Below are 22937 nucleotides of genomic sequence, written 5' to 3'. Positions count from 1 at the left end.
GAATGAGTCCAGACTCAAAAGAAAAAAACTACAGACCAATGAAAATCAAACTAAGAACTCAAATGATAGAAGAAATACTATCAAAAATGGCAAAACTAGCAAACAGTGAAAAATACAAAAATGTGTAGATAAAAATGGAAATGAATGATGAGGAAATAGAGAAAGATAGGGCACTGAGAAGTGAAGCCAAGGAAAATAACAAAAAAGAACGGATTGAAAAAAAAAAAAAAAAAAAAAAAAAAAAAAAAAAAAAAAAATTGTGTGCTGGATCTGAGACTGAGAAAATGGTACATCAGAAAAATGGAAACATAAACCAGAAAAGAGAAGAAAATAAAAAATTAAAAGTGGCATATACAAATATGGATGGTATGATTTCAGGAATAAATGAATTGAATGACTGTCAATAGAGAAACCATAATGTGAATTGCGGAGACAAAACTGAGAAGGTCCTATACAATCAAGTATGGTGGGACAAGATTTATATAACCTTTGGTCAAAAAATAGAATGGACAAACAGGGGGGAGGAGTTATGCTATTGACTAGAAAGGATCTAAATGTAATAAAGGCAACAGAAGGAAAAGACAATGTGGAATTGATCACAATTAAAGTAAAAAATAGCAGTATGAAATGTAGAGAGTTTATAGTTGTATATGTGCCCCAAAATCTAAGACTTGGACTGACAGCACACACTCAAAATTACTAGAAGACACAAAGAATTAACTGAGACACTGAAATATGGAGAAAATATAGTAATTATGGGTGATTTTAATGCAAAGGAAATAAATTGGGAAGAACTGACAATGGGTGGTGCAGAGGAACTCTGGGGCAACATCCTACTGGATATGACCATCGATTACACAATGACTCAATGGGTCAAAGAAGACACTAGATATAGACAAAACGAAGAACCATGGAGACTAAATTTGATATTCACCTCTGAGCCTGAAATTGTGGAAGAAATAAACTATAAAACACCAATTGGAAAGTGACCACAAGAAACATAGAGAAGGAAGACTAATGTGCAACAAAACTGACTTTGTAAAACAGATTTTTTTTTTTTTAATGCTAGTTGGGAAAAATTTGCAAATGATGAAACAAAGATGGAAGAGAAATGGAACATTCTTTAAAGAAATATATAAGGAGGGAACAGATAAACATGTACCTAAGCAGAAACAAAAAAGGGTGTGCATAAAGAGTAAAAGAGGTATGGAAGGCAGATGTGGAGGGAGTGAACATGAGGGGACATCCTAGGATGAGGTGGATGGATGGGGTGAAGGGGGCTTTGGGGAAGAGGGGAATGTCTGTTGAGTAAGGAAGGGAGAGGACGGAAGACAGAGGTGAGTGGAGAATGGTTGTATATGGATGATGTTGTGATTGCATGAGGAGGAATGGGCGGGGGGGTGGGGGGTGGGGTAGTATGTGTGAGTAAATTTTGACGCAGCCTGAAGGGATTTCTCCCCGTCCTCTCCTTATATGCAAGGGGGGATGGAGAGGGGGGGGTCGCCGATTAAATGAAGCGGCCTTGCTGTGGATGTGCTGTGTCTTGTGACACTGCTTCTGACCCCGGGCGGTGGGCAGGGTGCAGGGATGACCCGTCATCCAGGAGGTGCTCAGATGAGAGGGAGGGTGGGAGGGGTGTGGAGTGTATTTAGGGATGAAATGGGTGGGAGTGTTTTTATGCCTTTCCCTTTTTGGCTACCTCCCTTGGAAGGGGGAAAAAGCCTTGGTATATGTATGTATAATAAAAAGTGTGGCGATGCTAAAGATAGAAGAGACAAAGCTTGGAAAAGATGAAAAAGAGACAAAAAAGTGACTGAATGGCAAACATACATCAAACTGCGAAATGAATATGTAGACATATGCAGAGAGGAAAAAAGAAACTATGAAAAAGATATAATAGCAAAATGCAAAGATCAACCTAAACTATTTTACAAATATGTAATTGATAAACTAAAAGACAAACATGGAATAGTGAAACTGTGTGAAGGAAATAAAAAATACAAAGAAGATGTAGAAATGGCTGAAGTAATGACCACACACTTTAAGTAAAAATAGAATATCTGGTCAATACAGTTGAAAGCTCACAAATGTGGGATGATGGTCACCAAGAAGGATCCCCTAAAATGAAAGAAATAATGGTGACACAGAAAGAAATAAAGAAACTCGATGTCAGAAAGTCACATGGGCCAGACGGAATAGCAAACTGGATATTAAAAGAATGCATAGATGAACTCACAGATAAAATACATAAGATAATTGACTTCTCATTTAAAGAAGGAGAAGTACCACAAGACTGGAAAAATGCAAATATTGTACCAATATATAAGGGAGGAGAAAAAGAAAATCCAACAAATTATAGACCGGTATTCCTTACAAGCACAATTACAAAAATATGCAAAAGTTATCAAAAATAAATGGACTAAACACTTGGAAGAGAACAAAATAATAACCTCCAACCAATTTGGATTTTGAAGTGGAAGATCATGTACCACAAACTTAATATGCTTTTACTCAAGATTGGTAGATATAATGCATGAAAGAGATGGTTGGGCAGAATGTGCCTTCCTGGACCTATAAAAGGCTTTTGACAAAGAACTACACAAAAAACTACTAAGAAAAATTTAAACAATAGGTAGAATACAAGGAAAATTATTGGAATGGATGAAAGACTTATTGAACAGAAGAAAAATGAGAGTGGTACTTAGATAAAAGAACTCAAATTGAGTAAACATGATAAGTGGAGTCCACCAAGGCTCCATGTTGGCTTCGATAATGTTTGCTGTTTACATAAACAACATGGATGAAGGAATCAAATGTTATATAAACTTCTTTGTAGATGATGCAAAACTATTGAAGAGAGTAAGTAAAGAAGATTGTAAATCTTTTCAAGAAGACCTGGACAAAGTCCACAAATGGAGTAAAAAGAAAGAAGTGATTTTCAACATTAAGAAATGTAGTATAATGGAATTGGGAAAAGTAAAAATAGAATATCTGGTCAATACAAAATTGGAACAAAGGAATTCACAAAAATAAACTCGGAAAGAGACCAAGGAGTAATTATCTCAAATTACATGACACCAGACAAACATGTAAACAAAATAGTTGGAGAAACCTACAATTTAATAAGATCAATGGAAGTGCCCTTTGACTACATGAACGAGGAAATGGCAAAGAGAATACCAGTTACACTGATAAGACCAAAATTAGAATATGTAGCATCACTATAGACACCCAAAAACTAGAAAGGATTCAAAGAACATTGACAAAGACGGCACCAACACTTAGCAAGTTGACATATGAACAAAGATTGGACAAACTAAACTTACTAACTCTGGAGCAAAGAAGAGAAAGAGGCAATTTGATAACCATCTACATAAATTATGAAAGGGATGGAAATCCTTGATGTTTTGTGGAATGAGAAGTGTCACAAAAAATAGGTATCAAGGAATGGATGTGAGGAGAAGATAGTATGAAGGTGTGATTGTTCTTACAACATTGTATGTAGCAGGCTTTGAAATCAAGAGAGGCAGAAAGGAGAAATTTAAATGTGTTTGAGATGAAGTGTTTCATACCTATTGTTGAGAATATAAGGATGGATAGAGTGAGAAATGAGGTGAAGAGGAGAGTGGGGGTCCAAAGGGAGCTGGCAGATAAGCTGATAAAAAAATATTGAGATGGTTTGGGCATATGAAAAGGATGAATGAGGAAATACAAGCAAAAAGTATGGAAGGCTGTGGTGGATGGAGTGAACTTGAGGGGGAGACCAAGATTAAAATAGTTGGATTAGAAATGTCTGTTGAATGGTTAAGTGAGAAGGCAAGATATACGAGTTAAGAATGGTTGTTTATGAACTATAAATTGATGCAGCACAAAGGTATTCTTGTCATCTCTATTTCTGCATGAAGGGATGAGGAGGGACTGTTACTGTGTAAATAAAGCAGCCAGAGGAGCAATGCTGTGGATGTGCTCTGTCTTGCTGCACTGCCTCTGACCAAGGCAGTGGGTGGGAAACAGGGATCAACTTTCATCCATAAGGGTATACCCCATCTGGGATATTGGCTGCATGTTACTGTGGCAAAGTGGCATGCAGTTGATACTTTAGGGTCTATATGGGGCGCCCCTACGGACCAGAGCCACACACCATTTTGGCTGTGATAGAGGAAAACTCTGTTCATAGAGAAATGGTGACATTTTTAATACTACGACTGTCCCTCCATTATGCTGTCCCCCAACCCCTTGTTACTGTCCTGTACAATTTCTCTGAATATTCATTCCTTTTTCGCCTACCTTCCCTGTGGTGGGGGAAAAGAATACTGCCACCAAGTATTTCCACTTGGATCGTAAGAGGCGAGAAGAAAGGGACGGGGATTTGGATTAGCCATCCTTCTCCTTATAGCCCCACAGGGGACATTCCTAAAAGAAAAAGCAAAGACATAAGAGGGTCTAGGAGTTTTCCGACCAGCACCCTAAGGTTTGGGTCTTTTAATGTGCATGGATGTGGTACACATCAGAGTAAAAGGGAAGAGATAGGTAGTATGTTTGTGAGAAGAAAGATGGATGTGTTGGCTTTGAGTGAAACTAAGCTGAAAGGGAAGGGCGAGTGTAAGTTTGGGAGTGTAAGTGGGAGATTATCAGGAGTGAAGAGAGGGCGAGGGAGGGAAGGGGTGGCTATACTAATAAGTGAAGAGATAGGTAAACGTGTAGTGGAGTGGAAGGAGGTTTCCCACAGGGGACATTCCTAAAAGAAAAAGCAAAGGCATAAGAGGGTCTAGGAGTTTTCCGACCAGCACCCTAAGGTTTGGGTCTTTTAATGTGCATGGATGTGGTACACATCAGAGTAAAAAGGAAGAGATAGGTAGTATGTTTGTGAGAAGAAAGATGGATGTGTTGGCTTTGAGTGAAACTAAGCTGAAAGGGAAGGGCGAGTGTAAGTGGGAGATTATCAGGAGTGAAGAGAGGGCGAGGAAGGGAAGGGGTGGCTATACTAATAAGTGAAGAGATAGGGAAACGTGTAGTGGAGTGGAAGGAGGTTTCCTCAAGGATACTGTGGCTGAAGGTGAAACTGGGAAAGGAGATGTGGGTTTTTGTAAGTGCATATGGGCCTGGCAGTGAGAAGAGCATAGAAGGAAGAGAGGCTTTTTGGATAGATTTAAATGAGTGCATAGAGGATTTAGGGAGAAATGTCAATGTAATAGTACTGGGAGACCTTAATGCTAGGGTAGGAAATGATCCAATTGATGGAGTGGTTGGGAAATGTGGAGTTCCAGGAAAGAATCGTAGTGGAGAGTTGACGGTGTAAATGTGTCGAGAAAGAGAGTTGATGATTGCAAATACAGTATTTCGGAAGAAAGTCAAGCATAAGTACACATGGGAGAGGGTGGTGGAGGGAAGGATGGTAGATAGTGTGTTAATGGAGTATGTAGTGGTAAATAGGATTATGATAGGAAGTTAATCTCTTCAGTACGGGCCTTAAATCTCGCGGGCAGCAGCCAATGCCACCCGTACGACGTGTCGTAATAATACTCGCATCATAAAATATAGTCACCGCTTATATTGATCGTTCTCTCTTTCACCCGTGAATTTTGATAACCATAGAAAATGTGATTACATTCAGTTTAGAGAGTATGTCATTACGGAGGGGCAACTACAATAAATATAATCAAGACGCCGATATGGCAGCCTCGCGTATCCACTTGCTCCTCATGATGCCTACGTATGCAGGACTGTATGGAAGGGGTTAAGGATGTACATGTGATAAGGGGAGAGGGTGGGGGAATATCAGATCATTTTTTGGTGGAAGGTAAGTTGAGAGTGGAGGATAGATGGAGGAAGAGGAAAGGGACAAAAGGTAGGGAGGTGCTTAGAGTGAACTCTTTAAATGAAAAGGAGAAGGAGTACAAGAAGAAGCTGAGGGAGGAGTGGGAGGGAGTGAAGGATAGAGTAGAGGTAGGTGTGGAGGAGGAATGGGGATGGTTCAAGGAGGTAGTCACAAAGTGTGCAAAGATGGTGTGTGGAACAAGAAGGACAGGAGGAAATAGAAGGAAGGGTAGTGAATGGTGGGATGAGGAAACAAAGAAGGTTGTAGAAGAGAAGAAGCAAGCTTTCATAGATTGGTTACAAAATAGGATGAGGGAGTCATATGAGAGGTACAAAGAAAAGAAAAGAGAGCAAAAGGTAAAGGAGGCAAAGAGGAGAGCAGATGTGAAATGGGGTAAAAGTATGACAGAAAATTTTGAAAGTGATAAAAAGATGTTTTGGAATGAAATTAAGAGAGGAAGAGGAAGCAAATCAAGTAGAGAAGAAAAGGCAAAAGGTGCAAATGAAGAGATGATAATGGAAGAGAAGGCAGAAAGAGGAAGATGGGTAGAGTATTTTAGGGAGTTGATATATGTGAAGGAGGATAGGGAGGGAAAGATAGATGCAGTGGGAAATGCTAAGAAAATGACCGTGATGAGTGAGGAAAATGGAGGAGAAATAAGGAAGGATGAAGTAAAGGCAGTTGTTAAGATGATGAAAGCAGGTAAGGCACCTGGTCTAGATGGATGCCATGCAGAATTTCTAAAAAAAAAAGAAGAAAAAAAAAAAAAAGGAGGTACAGTGAAGGACTGGCTGGTGAGGTTATTTAACCACTTCCATATGGTGACACCTACGTAGGCGTCATGAGGAGCAAGTGGGTACGGGATGATGCCGACGTCGGCATCTTGATTATATTCATTGTAGTCGTACCTACGTAATTTCCATTCTCTCTAAACTGGCTTAATCAATTTTCTATGGTTATCAAAATACACGGGTGAAAGAGAACGAACAATTGAGCACTGACTTTATTCTTTATAATGCGATTATTATGACGCAATATCGCACGTCGGGCAGCTAATGCTGCCAGATGTGCGATGTGCCCCGGAGTGAAGAGGTTAATGTTTGCTGGAGAGAGGGTAGAGTGCCAGAGGACTGGAGGAGTGCCTGTATAGTTCCACTTTACAAGGGAAAAGGGGACAAGTGTGAATGTAGTACTTTCAGAGGGATTAGCTTGTTAACCTCTTCACTCCGGGCCAAAATCTCGCGGGCAGCATTATCTGCCAGATGTACGATGTGTCGTAATAATACTTGCATCATAAAATATAGTCACCGCTTATATCGATCGTTCTCTCTTTCACCTGTGAATTTTGATAACCATAGAAAATGTGATGAAGACAGTTTAGAGAGTATGTCATTACGCAGGGGCAACTACAATAAATATAATCAAGATGCCGATATGGCAGCCTCGCATATCCACTTGCTCCTCATGCCGCCTACGTATGCGGCACCGTATGGAAGGGGTTAAGTGTAGTTGGGAAGGCTTATGGGAGGATCTTGATTGAGAGGATTAGGAGAGGAAGAGAGGGAGTAATTGGTGAGGAACAGTGTGGATTTAGGACGGGTAGAGGTTGTGTAGATCAGATTTTTGTGGTAAGACAGATATGTGAGAAAGCTATAGGAAAGGGGAGGGATGTTTTTTGGGTTTTTATGGACCTGGAAAAGGCTTACGACAGGGTAGACAGAAAGGCACTGTGGGAATGAAGGTGGAGGTAGAATGTAGATTAAGAGAAGCAAGTAAATGACTTTGGGGATTAAAAAGTGTAATAAGAAATAGACATTTGGGAATGGATAAGTGGAAATTATATGAAGGAGTGATTATGCCAACAGCACTGTATGGGGCAGAAACATTAAACATAAAAGAGGAAGAGAGAAGGAGTTTGAATGTGTTTGAGATGAGGTGTCTGAGAAGTATGATGGGGGTTACTAAGCTGGATAGAGTGAGAAATGAGGAGGTGAGGAGGAGAACAGGGGGTGGAAAGGGGGTTGGGAGATAGGGTTGATGAAAGAGTATTAGGATGTTTTGGACACATGGAAAGAATGAGTGAAGAAAGACTAGTAAAAGAGGTATGGAAGGCAGATGTGGAGGGAGTGAACATGAGTGGACGTCCTAGGATGAGGTGAATGGATGGGGTGAAGGGGGCTTTGGGGAAGAGGGGAATGTCTGTTGAGGAAGGACGGGAGAGGACAAAAGATAGGGAGGAATGGAGAATGGTTGTATATGGATGATGTTGTGATGCATGAGGTGGAATGGGCAGAGGGGATGGGGGGTGATGTAGTATGTGTGAGAAAAATTTGACGCAGCCCGAAGGGATTTCGCCCAGTCTTCGCCTTTATGCATGAGGGGATGGAGAGGGGGGGGGTGGCCGATTTAATGAAGCGGCCTTGCTGTGGATGTGCTGTGTCTTGTGACACTGCTTCTGACCCAGGGCAGTGGACAAGATACAGGGATGACCCGTCATCCAGGAGGTGCTAAGATGTGAGGGAGGGTGGAGGGGTGTGGAGTGTATTCAGGGATGGAATGGGTGGGAATGATTTTATGCCTTTTCCTTTTTGGCTACCTCCCTTGTAAGGGGGATAAAGCCTTGGTATATGTATGTAGATGTGTATGTACTTTTAACTTCTGTCCCTCCTTTCTGCTACTCTTTTTAAGTCTCTTTCACCTCTATGACAACATCTCTTCAATGCAATATTCTCCTAAAGGATAAAAGCTATGGCTATCAATGACAAAACACATTGTCTTAACTGCTATAATATAATGGATCACTAACCATATGGAGGTATTCAACATGGTGTTTTGTTGCAGTAAAAATTACAGTTTGCTCCTTGGGTTTTATGATGCAGCGTAACAAGTACAAAAGAACTGCTAACTTATCCTCCATGTTGACTTTGAAGAAAGTAGTGCGCAAATTCTCTGACAGCTTAGATTCCACATCCAACCTGAAAGTCAACAAAATTCTTAATAACTGATCTTTCTTCTTAGTGAAATTTAAAAATTGTCCAAATTTATGTGACACACAGGTGTGACAAAGAGCTGCTATTAAAACTGACATATTTTATGATTAAGTCTAACAAAGAACTTTATCTATACTGTAGAAATGCTATGTTGTTATAATAGTTGTAGCACAGTTCTAAGTATCTGGTCTCTGATTTGGGGAAGAGGCCCAGCCAAGAAATACACCTGACCTTCATCTGTCTCATCCCATAAATAAATAAATTCGCACGAAGAGTGGTGGATGTCTGGAACAAACTGGACAAAACAATAGTATATACAAAAATCATACATGAATTTAAGAGCAAACTAGACACTGTGAGGTACAAAGATGGGGCACCACGAGCATAGCTCCCCCTCCCATAAGATACAACTAGGTAAATACATTGCTACTCATGTTGGTATCCCTGTGTGTTTGCTGGGGCTTCACTTGCCAGAATCACGTGAGCAGCACTCATAAATGATGCAGTAAAATCTGAGCTGCTTCATGAAACACAGGTCCTAGTCAAACAAGTAATTTGATCTGTGTTGTAGCACTATACTGTCATGTCTAGGTAGTGAAATTTTTTAAAACAACTCAAACATTGGCAAGTTTATCAACCCAACCAAGATTTCTAAGTTGTTGAGTGAAACTTGTCAGAACCTACAGTAATAATACTTTTTTGAGTGTGTGCACACATTGAACAGCCATGGTAACATAACACAATCCAAACAAAGCCACACCTTCACCTCAAAGTACTCACTCTCCACTCTATTCCAACCCTAGCACAAGCTCTACTACTCATATAAAAGCTTGATTGCCCTTAACACCTTTCCCCCTATCCCATATATCTGCAATACCTTCCACAATGCATTCTTGCCTACCCTGTCCTGCAGTGCCCAGTATTCAAGCGGCTGTACTGAACATCAAGATGGAATGGAGAGGATGACACTCACCCCCCAAGAGGGAAGACTGTAACCAATTCCTACCACAAATGCCAAATGGACACACCACTCCCCAACTCCTTGGGAGCTATGGTCCCAAGGGGATGGCACCCGGTCTCTGGACCAGGCAAGAGAGTCTTTCTTTACACAACTCCCAACTATCTCCATTTCCTATATTCTTGTTTTTTCACATAAAGAGGTAAGTATAACAGCACCTGCCCTCCAACTTTTTCTACTATCAGATAATGACAGAAACCAACTCAGGCCCTTACACTTACCCAGGGCTGTGGAGTCAGAGTTGGAGTCTGTAAAAATATACCGACTCCAACTCCAGTTAAATTTACACTTTATAAGGCCTTCATTTAGCTGCACATCGGGCACCTTCGTTTAGCTGCACGTTGGGCAGCTAATGCTGCCAGACATGCGATGTGCCCCGGAGTGAAGAGGTTAATCACTTCCAGCCTGCTGTCACTCTCTCCCATTGTACATCTCATCACCTTACATTTGCCCACATTTATCTTCAGCTTCCTTCTTTCACACACCTTCTCAAACTCTGTCACTAACTTCCTCAATCCCTCCTCTGATCCTACTACAAGCGCAGTGTCGTCAGCAAACAACAACTGGCTCACCTCCCACTTTTCTCCATTTTCTTTAAAAATCTCCAACCCCTGACCCACCACCCTTGCATTCACCTCTCACACCACCCCATCCATGTAAAGATTGAACAGCCAGGATGACATACCACATCCCTGACGAAGTCCCATCTTTACCTCAAACCATTCAGAGAAATGGTACAGGAGAGTAACAATGGGTTGGAAGATGGCATAACAGAGGGACAGTCACAGTATAATAAAAGTGTCATCCTTTCTCTGTAAACAGAGTACTCCTCTGTCACAGAAAATAATAATGTGCAGCTCTGGTTTGTATGGGCACTCCATATAAATCCTAAAGTATCAACTGCATGCTACTTTGCTACAATAACATGCAGCCAGTACCCCAGATGGGGTAGTAAGATTTCTTTTCCCCCAACCACAGAAGTAGTAAAGGACAGTTTCAAGGAAACATATTAAGGAGGGGCTGTTGAACATAAATAGCATCATTTGTGTATGAGTACAGATTTTACTCTTAGACAAATGATGTGTAATCCTGGTCACCATGTAATCTCACTTCTGCATGATACCAGTCAATACCCCAGTACATGGTCTCACTGACAGTAACGAGTCTTACCTCATAAGTACAGGATCCACTAGGCCTGCTCGTGCAAACTCAACCAGCATCTTTGGCAAGGTTGCAGAGAAAAGTAAAGTCTGCCTTGAATCTGGTAGTCGTGCCATAATTTCACGTAGTTGTTCTGAGAATCCCATTTCAAAAAGTCGATCAGCTTCATCAAACACCACATACTCAATATTTGTAAGCTTCAGCTCCATCTCAACACAGACATGAACAAAACTGAAAATAAATACAAATTAAATTAATAATAAATGATGATGAGGATATGGTTTAATATGACAAACTCCCTCTCTTGGGAGGCTTGGGCAGTGCCCCTTTACAGACTTTGTAGTACAGAATTTAATGAACCATGCCCTTGGTTCAACTTTGCCAGTGGCAGGGTTCAAACTGCCATCCCCTTCACCTTTGCAGCAAGTTACAGCACCTTAACCCACTTGGCCAGTGAGTCTCTTAATTAATAATATAGAAATAAATAATTCAGGGAGGTGAGTCAGGCAGAGAGGAAAAGGTAAAAGGTGCAGATGGACAGATGTTAATGGAAGTAAAGATGTGTAAAGTATTTTAAACAGCTGTTGAATGTGGAGGAGAGGGAGGGAGGGATTGTGCTAATGGGGAGAGAAAATGGAAAAGATATAAGAAAAGATGAGGTACAAGGAGCTTTGAAAATTATGAGAGCTGTTAAGGTATGTTGGTTGGATGGATGTCAAGCAGAGCATCTAAAAAAGGGAGGTACAGTTATAGTGGATTGGCTAGTGAGGTTGTTTACTGAATGTCTATTAGAGGAAAGAGTGTTAGACTGGAGGCGTGCCTGTAAAGTTTAGCTTTACAAAGGAAAAGGAAATAAATATGAGTGTTTTAGTTTTAGAGGGGTCAGTTTATTGAGTGTACAGGTAAACGTCGACTTACGATGGCATTAGGTTTCGATAGAGCCATCGTAAGACGATTTCATCGTAAGTCGATCCCCAATTTGTGTATCACTGTTCCGTGGTCACTGTACCTAGCCTACCTGTATATTAACCACCAGAGATACTGAATATAGCCTATTAAACATGTACAGTAGTTTATTTAATTATTTTTATCCTTTTTACCATATTCAAAACACTATAATATGTATTTTCAGTACGGAACTTAAATCTCGCGGGCAGCAGCCAATGCCAGCCATACGACGTGACGTAATAATACTCGCATCATAAACTATATTCACCGAATATATCGATCGTTCTCTCTTTCACCCGCGAATTTTGAAAACCACAGAGAATGGGATTCAAGGCACATTTGAGAGAATGTAAAAACACAGGGGCGACTACAATAAATATAATCAAGACGCCGATATGGCAGCGTCGCGAATCCACTTGCTCCTCATGACGCCTACGTGTGCGGCACCGTATGGAAGGGGTTAAATTATCATATCGTCGTCGTCGTCGTCGTCATCGTAAAGTCGAACAATCGTAAGTCGCGGCCATCGTAAGTCGACGTTTACCTGTAGATGGAAAGGCTCATGGAAGGTTTATAATTGAGAGGGTTAGAAGAGGAACAGAGGGAGTAATTGGTGAGGAGCAGTGTGGCTTGAGGAAAGGTGGAGGATGCATGGATAAATTTTTTGTGGTAAATCATATTTATGAGATGGCTTTGACAAATGGCAAGGATGTTTTTTAGGCTTTTATTGGAGAAGGCTTATGACATGGTAGACAGGAAGGCACTGTGCAAGGTATTCCAAATATATGGGATTTGGGGAAAGCTGTTCAGGGCAGTAAATTTTTTATGAGAATAATATAGTAGTAGTCTCTTTGTGGATGAAGGGTAATCCCTGTATCCTCCCCACTGCCCTGGGTCAGATGTAATGCAGGATGATACAGTACATCCACAGCTAGGTCACTTAATCAGCAACTCCCCCTCTCCATTCCTTCATGTGGAGAATAGAGAAAACAGGGAGAAATCCCTTCAGGCTGTGTCAAAATATCATTCACATATAATCACTCCTTACTCCCTCCTCCCCTGCCCACTCCCTTCCTTGCACCACAGTATCATCTATACACAGCCATTCTCCACTCACCCCTATCGCTTGCCTTCTACCTTCACTGCTCAACAGACATTCTCTTCTTGCTTAGAGCCCATTTCACCCCATCATATCTTTAGTCATCCCCTCAAGTTCACTCCATCCACCTCTGCCTTCCATACCTCTTCAACTAATCTTTCTTCACTTATTCTTCCCATGTGTCCAAACCATCCCAATAGGGCTGATGAAGGAGTACTGGAAAGCAGAGGCAGATGAAGTGAACTTGAGGGGATGACTGAGGATAAGATGGATGGATGGGGTGAAAAGGGGTTTGAGCAAGAGCAATATCTAGTGAGCAAGGAAGAGAGAAGGCAGGGGATAGGGGTAGAAGGAGGATGTTTGTGTATGGATGATATTTTGAATGTTACCATGTAAGTGTAGACTTGTGTTGTTCTACATTGATTGGAGAAGAAAAAAAAAAAAAAAAAAAAAAAAAAAGAGAGAGAGAGAGCCTTTGGTAGTATGTATGTATGGTCTTTACCATGTCGTCTCCATGACTGCACTTTCCATCAGTGGAGGTGACAATGAAAATGGTAGAGGTTGCCATCAATATATTTTACATTTAGAATTCAAATGGTAGCAGTTGCCAACAATACATTTTACACTTATTATTGTAACATTCTGTCTAGTTATTTACATTTATATGGAACTGAGTGCGGATGTTCAGTATTTATTTTAACTCCATATAACTTATACATACAAGTGATGAATTATAAGAACTAATATAATTCGTATGGTTGAATCTGCTGGTTTGAGAATGCAGGTTTTCTCGATGGTTGACTCTCAGGTCAAGATCACATAATTGGGGTCCTGTTGAAGCTTGCTGCTACCACCAAGATCTGACATCATGTAGCTAACACATGCATGTGTGCACGTTAGTATAGTATAGAATGAATCAATGACACTCAATCTATAAATGTTTCTTGCAACATAAGTGAAGCAGCCCTGTTGTGGATGTCTTGCTGCACTGCTTCCAACCCAGACAGTGGGGGGGACCAGGATGATCCTTCATCCATGAGGAGCTAAGATAAGAGGTCAACAAAGATGGGAGTGGGATAGGTGAGAGAAGGTGAGTGCCTTTCATTTGGCTACCTCCCTTATAAGGGACAAGAAGCCCTTGAGATATAGATACAGACAGCAATAAGATAAGAAAAGGGAAAACCACAACAAATTTTTAATATGCAGATGATAGTTTGTGATGAATAAACTCTGGCATATGGTTATATACAAGACAAAATAATCATATATTATCAACAGAACACAATATGTTGTTTCAATGATTTTCTATTTTCTACAACTGTGACAATGACTGGACAACAATGGGGCAAAGCATAGTAGAGCAATTTTAACAGAATTACATTATATGTTAATGCACAGTTAAGTTATCAAAACATTGTATCATTTGCCTTTCACATTAAAAATCTAATCTCTCTGGAGTTGTCTGAACTTACCGTCCAGGAGTGGCAATGATGATATCTGGGTTTTCATGGATTGCTGCAAATTGGCCTTCAATGCTGTCACCTCCAAGAATGACAGCAGCTCGTAAGCCTGTAAACTTTCCTATATCTCTTGTAAACTTTAAAGTCTGAAAATAAATATATGTGGTTCTTAAATACAAGAATTACCCTCATTTCAAAATTATATGGCAATCAACCAATGCTTTAAGCCCAGTTTTCTCATAAAGGAGGACCCACAGTTCCCCCAGGAAAGTGACCAAGGCCATCAGTTCAGCCTAAGTCACTTACAGAAAAGATTTCGAGGTGCTACTGGAGCAAATGCAAAGACAGTATTGTATGAGACACCTATGGCAATGAGTGTGTTTGCCAGGCTGATTCTATGTCAGTACAGTTTTAGTGCAGCTTGGTGACCTGAATATAGATGTACCAGTGCAATTCCTGCTTGTCTTAGGAGTAATTTCTAATTTGCATAAATTTTAGGAAAGTTTGATAGAATACAGAATCAGGTGTGCTTGTTCTGTGATATGAGTATGTCTATTTTTTAATAAATATATTGTGGGATACCAGAGGTAGGTTATTCTGGATGTTTGTGCAGAGATAAATGTGGGTAAAAGTAAGGTGATGAGATGTACAAGGGGTGAAAGTGGCAGTAGACTGGAAGTGAACATTAAGGGAGAGCGACTGGAGAAAGTGGATAGTTTTAGATACTTGGGTGCGAATGCGTCAGGAGAGGGAGGAGTGGAGGTAGAATATAGATTGAAGGAAGCGAGTAAATGCCTTGGTGGATTAAAAAGTGTAATGAGAAATTAGACATTTGGGAATGGATGCTAAGAGGAAATTGTATGAAGGAGTGATTGTGCCAACAACACTGCATGGAGCAGAAACATGGAACATAAGAGAGTTAATTTGAATGTGTTTGAGATAAGGTGACTGAGAAGTATGATGGGGGTTACTAGGCTGGATAGAGTGAGAAATGAGGAGGTGAGGAGGAGAATGGGGGTGGTAAGGAAGTTGGGAGATAGGGTGGATGAAAGAGTATTGGGATAATTTGGACACATGGAAAGAATAAGTGAAGAAAGACTAGTAAAAGAGGTATGGAAGGCAGATGTGGAGGGAGTGAACATGAGGGGGCGACTTAGGATGGATAGGGTGAAAGGGGCTTTGGAGAAGAGGGGAATGTCTGTAGAGGAAGGACGAGAGAGGACAGAAGACGGGTGAATGGAGAATGGTTGTATATGGATGATGTGATGCATGAGGTGGAGTGGGTGGATGGGGGCGAGGTAGTATGTGCAAGCAAAATTTGACGCTGCCCAAAGGGAGTTTTCCCCCCATCTTCTCCTTTTCTGCATAAGGTGACGGAGCGGGGGTTCGCCAATTTAATGAAGCAGCTTTGCTGTGGATGTGCTGTGTCTGGCGACACTGCCTCTAACCCAGGGCAGTGGACAAGATGCAGGGATGACCCATCATCCAGGAGGTGCCAAGATAAGAGGGAGGGTGGAGGGTGAAGGGGAGTGGAATGTATTGGTGATGGAATGGGCAGGAACAGTTTTTATGCCTTTGTTTTTTGGCTACTGCCCTTGTAAGGGGGAAAAAGCGATTGGTGTATATATATATATAAAAGGAAACATCATAGCAAAAAAGGAGGAAAAAGTTAAAAGTAATGTGCACCAACATATATGGCATGATTGCAGGACTACATGAATTAAATAACTATCTGACAAAAGAGAAACCAGATATAATGGGAATTGTGGAGACAAAATTAAAATGTCCAATACCACCTAATACTGTGGAACAAGGTTTATACAACCATTAGGTGAAAAATAGAAAGAAGAAAGGGGGAAGGGGTCATGTTTTTGACTAAGAAAGGCTTAAATGTGACAAAGATAACAGAGGGAAATAAATAATTTGGAAATGATTATCATCAAAGTTGAAAACAGTGACATGAAAAGTAGAAAAATTGTAGTAATATATGTGCCCTCAAAAACATATTCGTGGACAAAGAGTGATCATTCCAAAATGTTGGATGACACAAAACACGCATTAATTGAATTACTGAAAGGAGGAAACATAGTAATCATGGGTGACTTTAACTCAAAAGAAATATATTGGGATGAGATGACAGTGAAAGGTGGAAATAACCTTTGGGGAAATATGCTACTGCACATGACCACTGAATACACATCGACTCAATGGGTAATGGAAAACACTAGATATAAATACAATGAAGAACCATCGAAACTAGACTTAATATTTATGTCAGAGCCTGAAATTGTGGGAAAAGTGGCCACATACTAATAGAGTTAAAACTAAAAGAACAAAGTCACTTGAGAAAAAATGAGAAATACAAAAAAGGAAAAATAATGTACAAAGATTTGAGAAACTAAAAAAAAATTCTTTCAAAATATAAATTGGGAAAACTTCTTAAATAAAGAAACAAAGATGGAATAGAAATGGAATATATTAAAAGAAATTTATAAAGAAGGAAAAGATAAGTATGTACCATAGCAGAAGCAGGAAAGGGTGTATACGAAGTGCTGGTAAAACAAAAAATGTAGTGAGGCTAAAGATAACAGAGACAAAGATTGGAAAAGATGGAAAAAAAAAAAAGGGTAAGGTACATATATCAAACGAAGAAATGAATATGTAAAAATATGCAGAGGACAAAAAAGAAACTATGAAAAAGACATAACAGACAAATGCAAGGACCAAACTAAACTATTTTACAGGTATGTGAATGGTAGATTAAAAGATAAACAAGAAATGGTGAAACTGTGTCAAAGGAATGACGAATATATAGATGCAGAAAGGGCTGAAATTATAAACAAACATTTTAAGTCTGTATTCACAATTGAAAGTACACAGAATTGGGATGGACAGAAAGATCCCCCCAATGAAAGAAATAATTGTAATTCAGAAGGAAACATGGGTCCAAGTAATAAACCTCGATGTCAGAAAATCACACAGTCTGGATGGAATTGCAATTTGGATACTAAAAGAATGTATAGATAAACTAACGGACAAAATACAAAAGATAATTGATTACTCAAAGAAGGAAAGTTACCACAAGATTGGAAAAATGCAAAATGTGTACCATGGAGATAAAGAAGACCCAAGAAACTATAGACCAGTCTCCCTTACAAGCACAATAGCTAAAATATGTGAAAAAATCATCAAAGTAGATGGATTAAACATGTGGAAAAAAATAATATACTTAATCCAAAACAATTTGGCTTTCAACAAGGAAGATCATGTACCACCAACTTGATTTGCTTTTACTCAAGGCTAACAGAAATAATGCAAGAAAGGGATGGATGGGCCAATTGTACATGTGCTAAGGGGAGAGGGTGGGGGAATATCAGATCATTTTTTGGAAGGTAAGTTGAGAGTGGAGAATAGATGGAGAAAGAGGAAAGGGACAAAAGGTAGGGAGGTGCTTAGAGTGAACTCTTTAAATGAAAATGAAAAGGAAAAGGAGAAGGAGTATAACAAGAAGCTGAAGGAGCAGTGGGAGGGAGTGAAGGATACAGTAGAGCTAGGAGTGGAGGAGGAATGGGAATGGTTCAAGGAGGGAGTCACAAAGTGTGCAAGGATGGTGTGTGGAACAAGAAGGACAGGAGGAAATAGATGGAAGGGTAGTGAATGGTGGGATGAGGAAACAAAGAAGGTTGTAGAAGAGAAGAAGCGAGCTTTCACAGATTGGTTACAAAATAGGATGAGGGAGTCATATGAGAGGTACAAAGAAAAGAGAAGTAAAGCAAAAGGTAAAGGAGGCAAAGAGGAGAGCAGATGTGAAGTGGGGTAAGAGTATGACAGAAAATTATGAAAGTAATAAAAAGATGTTTTGGAAAGAAATTAAGAGAGGAAGAGAAGGCGAATCAAGTAGAGAAGAAAAGGTAAAAGGTGCAGATGGAGAGATGATAATGGAAGAGAAGGCAGTAAGGGGAAGATGGGCAGAATATTTTAGGGAGTTGCTAAATGTGAAGGAGGATAGGGAGGGAAAGATAGTTGCAGTGGGAAATGCTAAGAAAATGAGTGATGAGTGAGGAAAATGGAGGAGAAATAAGGAAGGATGAAGTGAAGGCAGTTGTTAAGATGATGAAAGCAGGTAAGTCACCTGGTCTGGATGGATGCTATGTAGAATATCTGAAAGAAAAAAGAAAAATGAGGTACAGTGATGGTGGACTGGCTGGTTAGGTTATTTAATTTTTGTTTCAGAGAGGGTAGAGTGCCAGAGGACTGAAGGAGTGCCTGTATAGTTCCACTTTACAAGGGAAAAAGGGAAAAATGTGAATGTAGTAGTTTCAGAGGGATTGGCTTGTTAAGTATAGTTGGGAAGGCATATGGGAGGATCTTGATTGAGAGGATTAGGAGAGGAACAGAGGGAGTAATTGGTGAGGAACAGTGTGGATTTAGGACGGGTAGAGGTTGTGTAGATCAGATCTTTGTGGTAAGACAAATATGTGAGAAAGCTAGGGTAGTGGGTCAGGGATTGGAGATGGTTAAAGAAAATGGAGAAAAGTGGGAGGTGAGCCAGCTGTTGTTTGCGGACGACACTGTGCTTGTGGCAGGATCGGAGGAGGGACTGAGGAAGTTGGTGACAGAGTTTGGGAGAGTATGTGATAGAAGAAAGCTAAAGATAAATGTGGGTAAAAGTAAGGTGATGAGATGTACAAGGGGTAAAAGTGGCACTAGACTGGAAGTGAGCATTAAGGGAGAGCGACTGGAGGAAGTGGATAGTTTTAGATACTTGGGTGCAAATGTGGCAGGAAAAGGTGGAGTGAAGGTGGAGATAGAATGTAGATTGAGAGAAGCGAGTAAATGCCTTGGTGGATTAAAAAGTGTAATGAGGAACAGACATTTGGGAATGGATGCAAAGAGGAGACTGTATGAAGGAGTGATTGTGCCAACAGCACTGTATGGGGCAGAAACATGGAACATAAGAGAGGAAGAGAGAAGGAGTTTGAATGTGTTTGAGATGAGGTGTCTGAGAAGTATGATGGGGGTTAGTAGGCTAGATAGAGTGAGAAATGAGGAGGCGAGGAGAAGAACGGGGGTGGAAAGGGAGTTGGGAGATAGGGTTGATGAAAGAGTATTAGGATGATTTCGACACATGAAAAGAATGAGTGAAGAAAGACTAGTAAAAGAGGTATGGAAGGCAGATGTGGAGGGAGTGAACATGAGGGGATGTCCTAGGATGAGATGGATGGATGGGGTGAAGGGGGCTTTGGGGAAGAGGGGATACTAGGCTAGATCGAGTGTGCAAGGAGGAGGTGCGGAGAAGAACGGGGTGGAACGGGAGTTGGGAGATAGGGTTGATGAAATATTATTAGGTTGTTTTGGACTCGTGGAAAGAATGAGTGAAGAAATAATAGTAAAAGAGGTATGGAAGGCAGATGTGGAGGGAGTGAAGATGAGGGGACGTCCTAGGATGAGGTGGAGGGATGGGGTGAAGGGGGCTTTGGGGAAGAGGGGAATGTCTGTTGAGGAAGGACGGGAGAGGACAGAAGACAGGGATGAATGGAGAATGATTGTATATGGATGATGTTGTGATGCATGAGGTGGGGGTGAGGTAGTATGTGTGAGCAAAATTTGATGCAGCCCGAAGGGATTTCTGTCTTTTCCTTTTATGCATGAGGGGACGGAGAGGGTGGGTCGCCGATTTAATGAAGCGGCCTTGCTGTGGATGTGCTGTGTCTTGTGACACTGCTTCTGACCCAGGGCAGTGGACAAGGTGCAAGGATGACCCGTCATCCAGGAGGTGCTAAGATAAGAGGGAGGGTGGAGGGGTGTGGAGTGTATTCAGGGATGGAATGAGTGGGAATGATTTTATGCCTTTTCCTTTTTTGGCTACCTCCCTTGTAAAGGGGAAAAAGCCTTGGTGTATGTATGTACAATAACAATTTCATAAAGTACCACACAAAAAGCTATTAAGAAAACTCCAAATAATAGGTGTACAAGGAAAGTTATTGAAATGTATGGAAGATTTCTTGAATGAAAGACATATGAGGGTGGTACTTAGAGACAAAAACTGATAAGTGGAGTCCCACAAGGTTCTGTATTAGCTCCGACAATTTTTGCCTTATATATAAATGACATGGATGAAGTAAAATGTTATATGAACTTCTTTAGAGATGATGCAAAACTACTAAAGAAAATACATACATATACCAAAGGCTTTTTCCCCCTACACGGAGGGTGGCCAAAAAGAAAAAGGCATAGAAATCACTCCCACCCATTCCTTTTCTATATATTACACTTCCCTCCATTCTCCTCCCTCCCTCTCATCTTGGCACCTCCTGGATGACGGGTCATCACGGCATCCTGTCCACTGCCCTGGGTCAGAAGCAGTGTCACAAGACACAGCACATCCACAGCAAGGCCACTTCATAAATTCGGCGACCCCCCACTGTCTGTCCCTCCCATGCAGAAATGAAGAAGACGGGGAGAAATCCCTTTGGGCTGCGTCCATTTTTTTCTTATACATACTTCCTCACCCCCCCATCCCCCACCCACTCCCCCTCATGCATCACAGCATCATCTATACACAACCCCTTTCCATTCACCCCTATCTTCTGTCCTCTCCCGTCCTTCCTCAACAGACATTCCTCTCTTTTGTAATGCCCCTTTCACCCCATCCATCCATCTCATCCTAGGACGTCCCCTCATATTCACTCCTTCCACACTTCTTTTGCTAATCTTTCTTCACTCATTCTTTCCATGTGTCCAAACCATCCTATTACTCTTTCATCAACTCTATCTCCCAGCTCCCTTTCCACCCCTGTTCTCCTCACCTCCTCATTTCTCACTCTATCCAGCCTACTAACCCCTATCATACTTCTCAAACATTTCATCTCAAACACATTCAAACTCCTCTCTTCCTCTCTCACATTCCATGTTTCTGCCCTGTATAATGCTGTTGGCACAATCACTCATTCATATAACCTCCTCTTAGCATCCATTCCCAGATGTCTATTTCTCATTACACTTTTCAATCCACCAAGGCATTTACTTGCTTCTTTCAATTTACATTCTAACTCCACCCCCACTCCTCCCTTTCCTGCCACATTCGCACCCAAGTATCTAAAACTATCCACTTCCTCTAGTCTTTCACCCTTAATGCTCACTTCCAGCCTACTGTCACTCTCTCCCCTTGTACATCTCATCACCTTTTGCCCACATTTATCTTCAGCTTCCTTTCACACACCTTCTCAAACTGTCACTAACTTCCTCAATCCCTCCTCTGATCCTGCTACAAGCACAGTGTCATCTGCAAACAACAACTGGCTCACCTCCCACTTTTCTCCATTTTCTTTAACCATCTCCAATCCCTGACCCACAACCCTTGCATTTACCTCTCGCACTACCCCATCCAAGTAAAGATTGAACAGCCAGGGCGACATAACGCATCCCTGACAAAGTCCCACCTTTACCTCAAACCACTCACTCTCTCCATTTCTAATCCTAACACAAGCTCTACTACTCTTGTAAAAACTCTTGACTGCTCTTAACAGCTTTCCTCCTATCCCATATATCTGCAATACCTCCCACAGCGCCTTCCTGTCTACCCTGTCGTAAACCTTTTCCAAATCCATAAAAGCCCAAAAAACATCCTTACCTTTTCCTATAGCTTTCTCACATATCTGTCATATCACAAAAATCTGATCTACACAACCCCTACCTGTCCTAAACCCACATTGTTCCAATTACTCCCTGTTCCTCTCCTAATCCTCTCAATCAAGACCCTCCAATATGCCTTCCCAACTACACTCAACAAGCTGATCCATTTCAAACTACTACACTCACACTTGTCTCCCTTTCCCTTGTAAAGCGGAAATATACAGGCACTCCTCCAGTCCTCTGGCACTCTGCCATGTCTTAAACAAACATTAAATAACCTCACCAGCCAGTCCACCAAAACTGTACCTCCTTTCTTCAGACATTCTGCATGGCATCCACCCAACCCAGGTGCCTTACCTGCTCTCACCATCTTAAGGGGATCGTCCATCAGAAAATCATGGAGAGAGAGAGAGAGAGAGAGAGAGAGAGAGAGAGAAAAAAAAAAAAATCTGAAAATATTTCCTCTAAAAGTGTTGCTCATAAGCTATCTCGTAGCTGAGTATGGAAGCTGTATCTTGATCTTTACTATCTAAAAAAATATAATACAGTGTGGTGCCGTCGATTGATTTAGTGTTTAACCAAGAGCACCTCCAATGGGAGTGATCAGAGATACCCACATAAGAACGATTTGGGAAATAAAAAAAATCAAGGTATACGCTGCCACCACCCAATCGTCTATATGGATATATCTGACCATAAATGGAAACTGCTCCTTGTTATTCACGTCTGACTCCGTCCCCTTTCCTCAGGTCGTTCGGGGTTGGTTCTGGGTAGCGAAAAGGCCTATGCCCAAGTGGGGGTAGTAAAA

The 22937-nt window shown here is 41.0% G+C and overlaps 1 protein-coding gene across 1 annotated transcript in view; it reads right to left on the bottom strand.

Moving 5' to 3' along the window:
* LOC143040108 (ATP-dependent RNA helicase DDX54) overlaps positions 1-22937 on the bottom strand; it is a 145306-nt gene that overhangs the window by 87308 nt on the left and 35061 nt on the right. Inside the window, exons 5-7 of the mRNA XM_076210800.1 lie at positions 14507-14640; positions 10997-11218; positions 8625-8793 (exon numbers count right to left, since the gene is read on the bottom strand). Coding sequence (XP_076066915.1) covers positions 8625-8793; positions 10997-11218; positions 14507-14640 — 525 coding nt within the window. The remainder of the gene's footprint in view (positions 1-8624; positions 8794-10996; positions 11219-14506; positions 14641-22937) is intronic.

Source organism: Oratosquilla oratoria, chromosome 27 (genome assembly GCF_046742065.1).
Source record: "Oratosquilla oratoria isolate Oo_2021 chromosome 27, ASM4674206v1, whole genome shotgun sequence".
Classification (NCBI taxonomy): domain Eukaryota; kingdom Metazoa; phylum Arthropoda; class Malacostraca; order Stomatopoda; family Squillidae; genus Oratosquilla; species Oratosquilla oratoria.
This window is presented reverse-complemented; position numbering and strand designations above follow the sequence as displayed.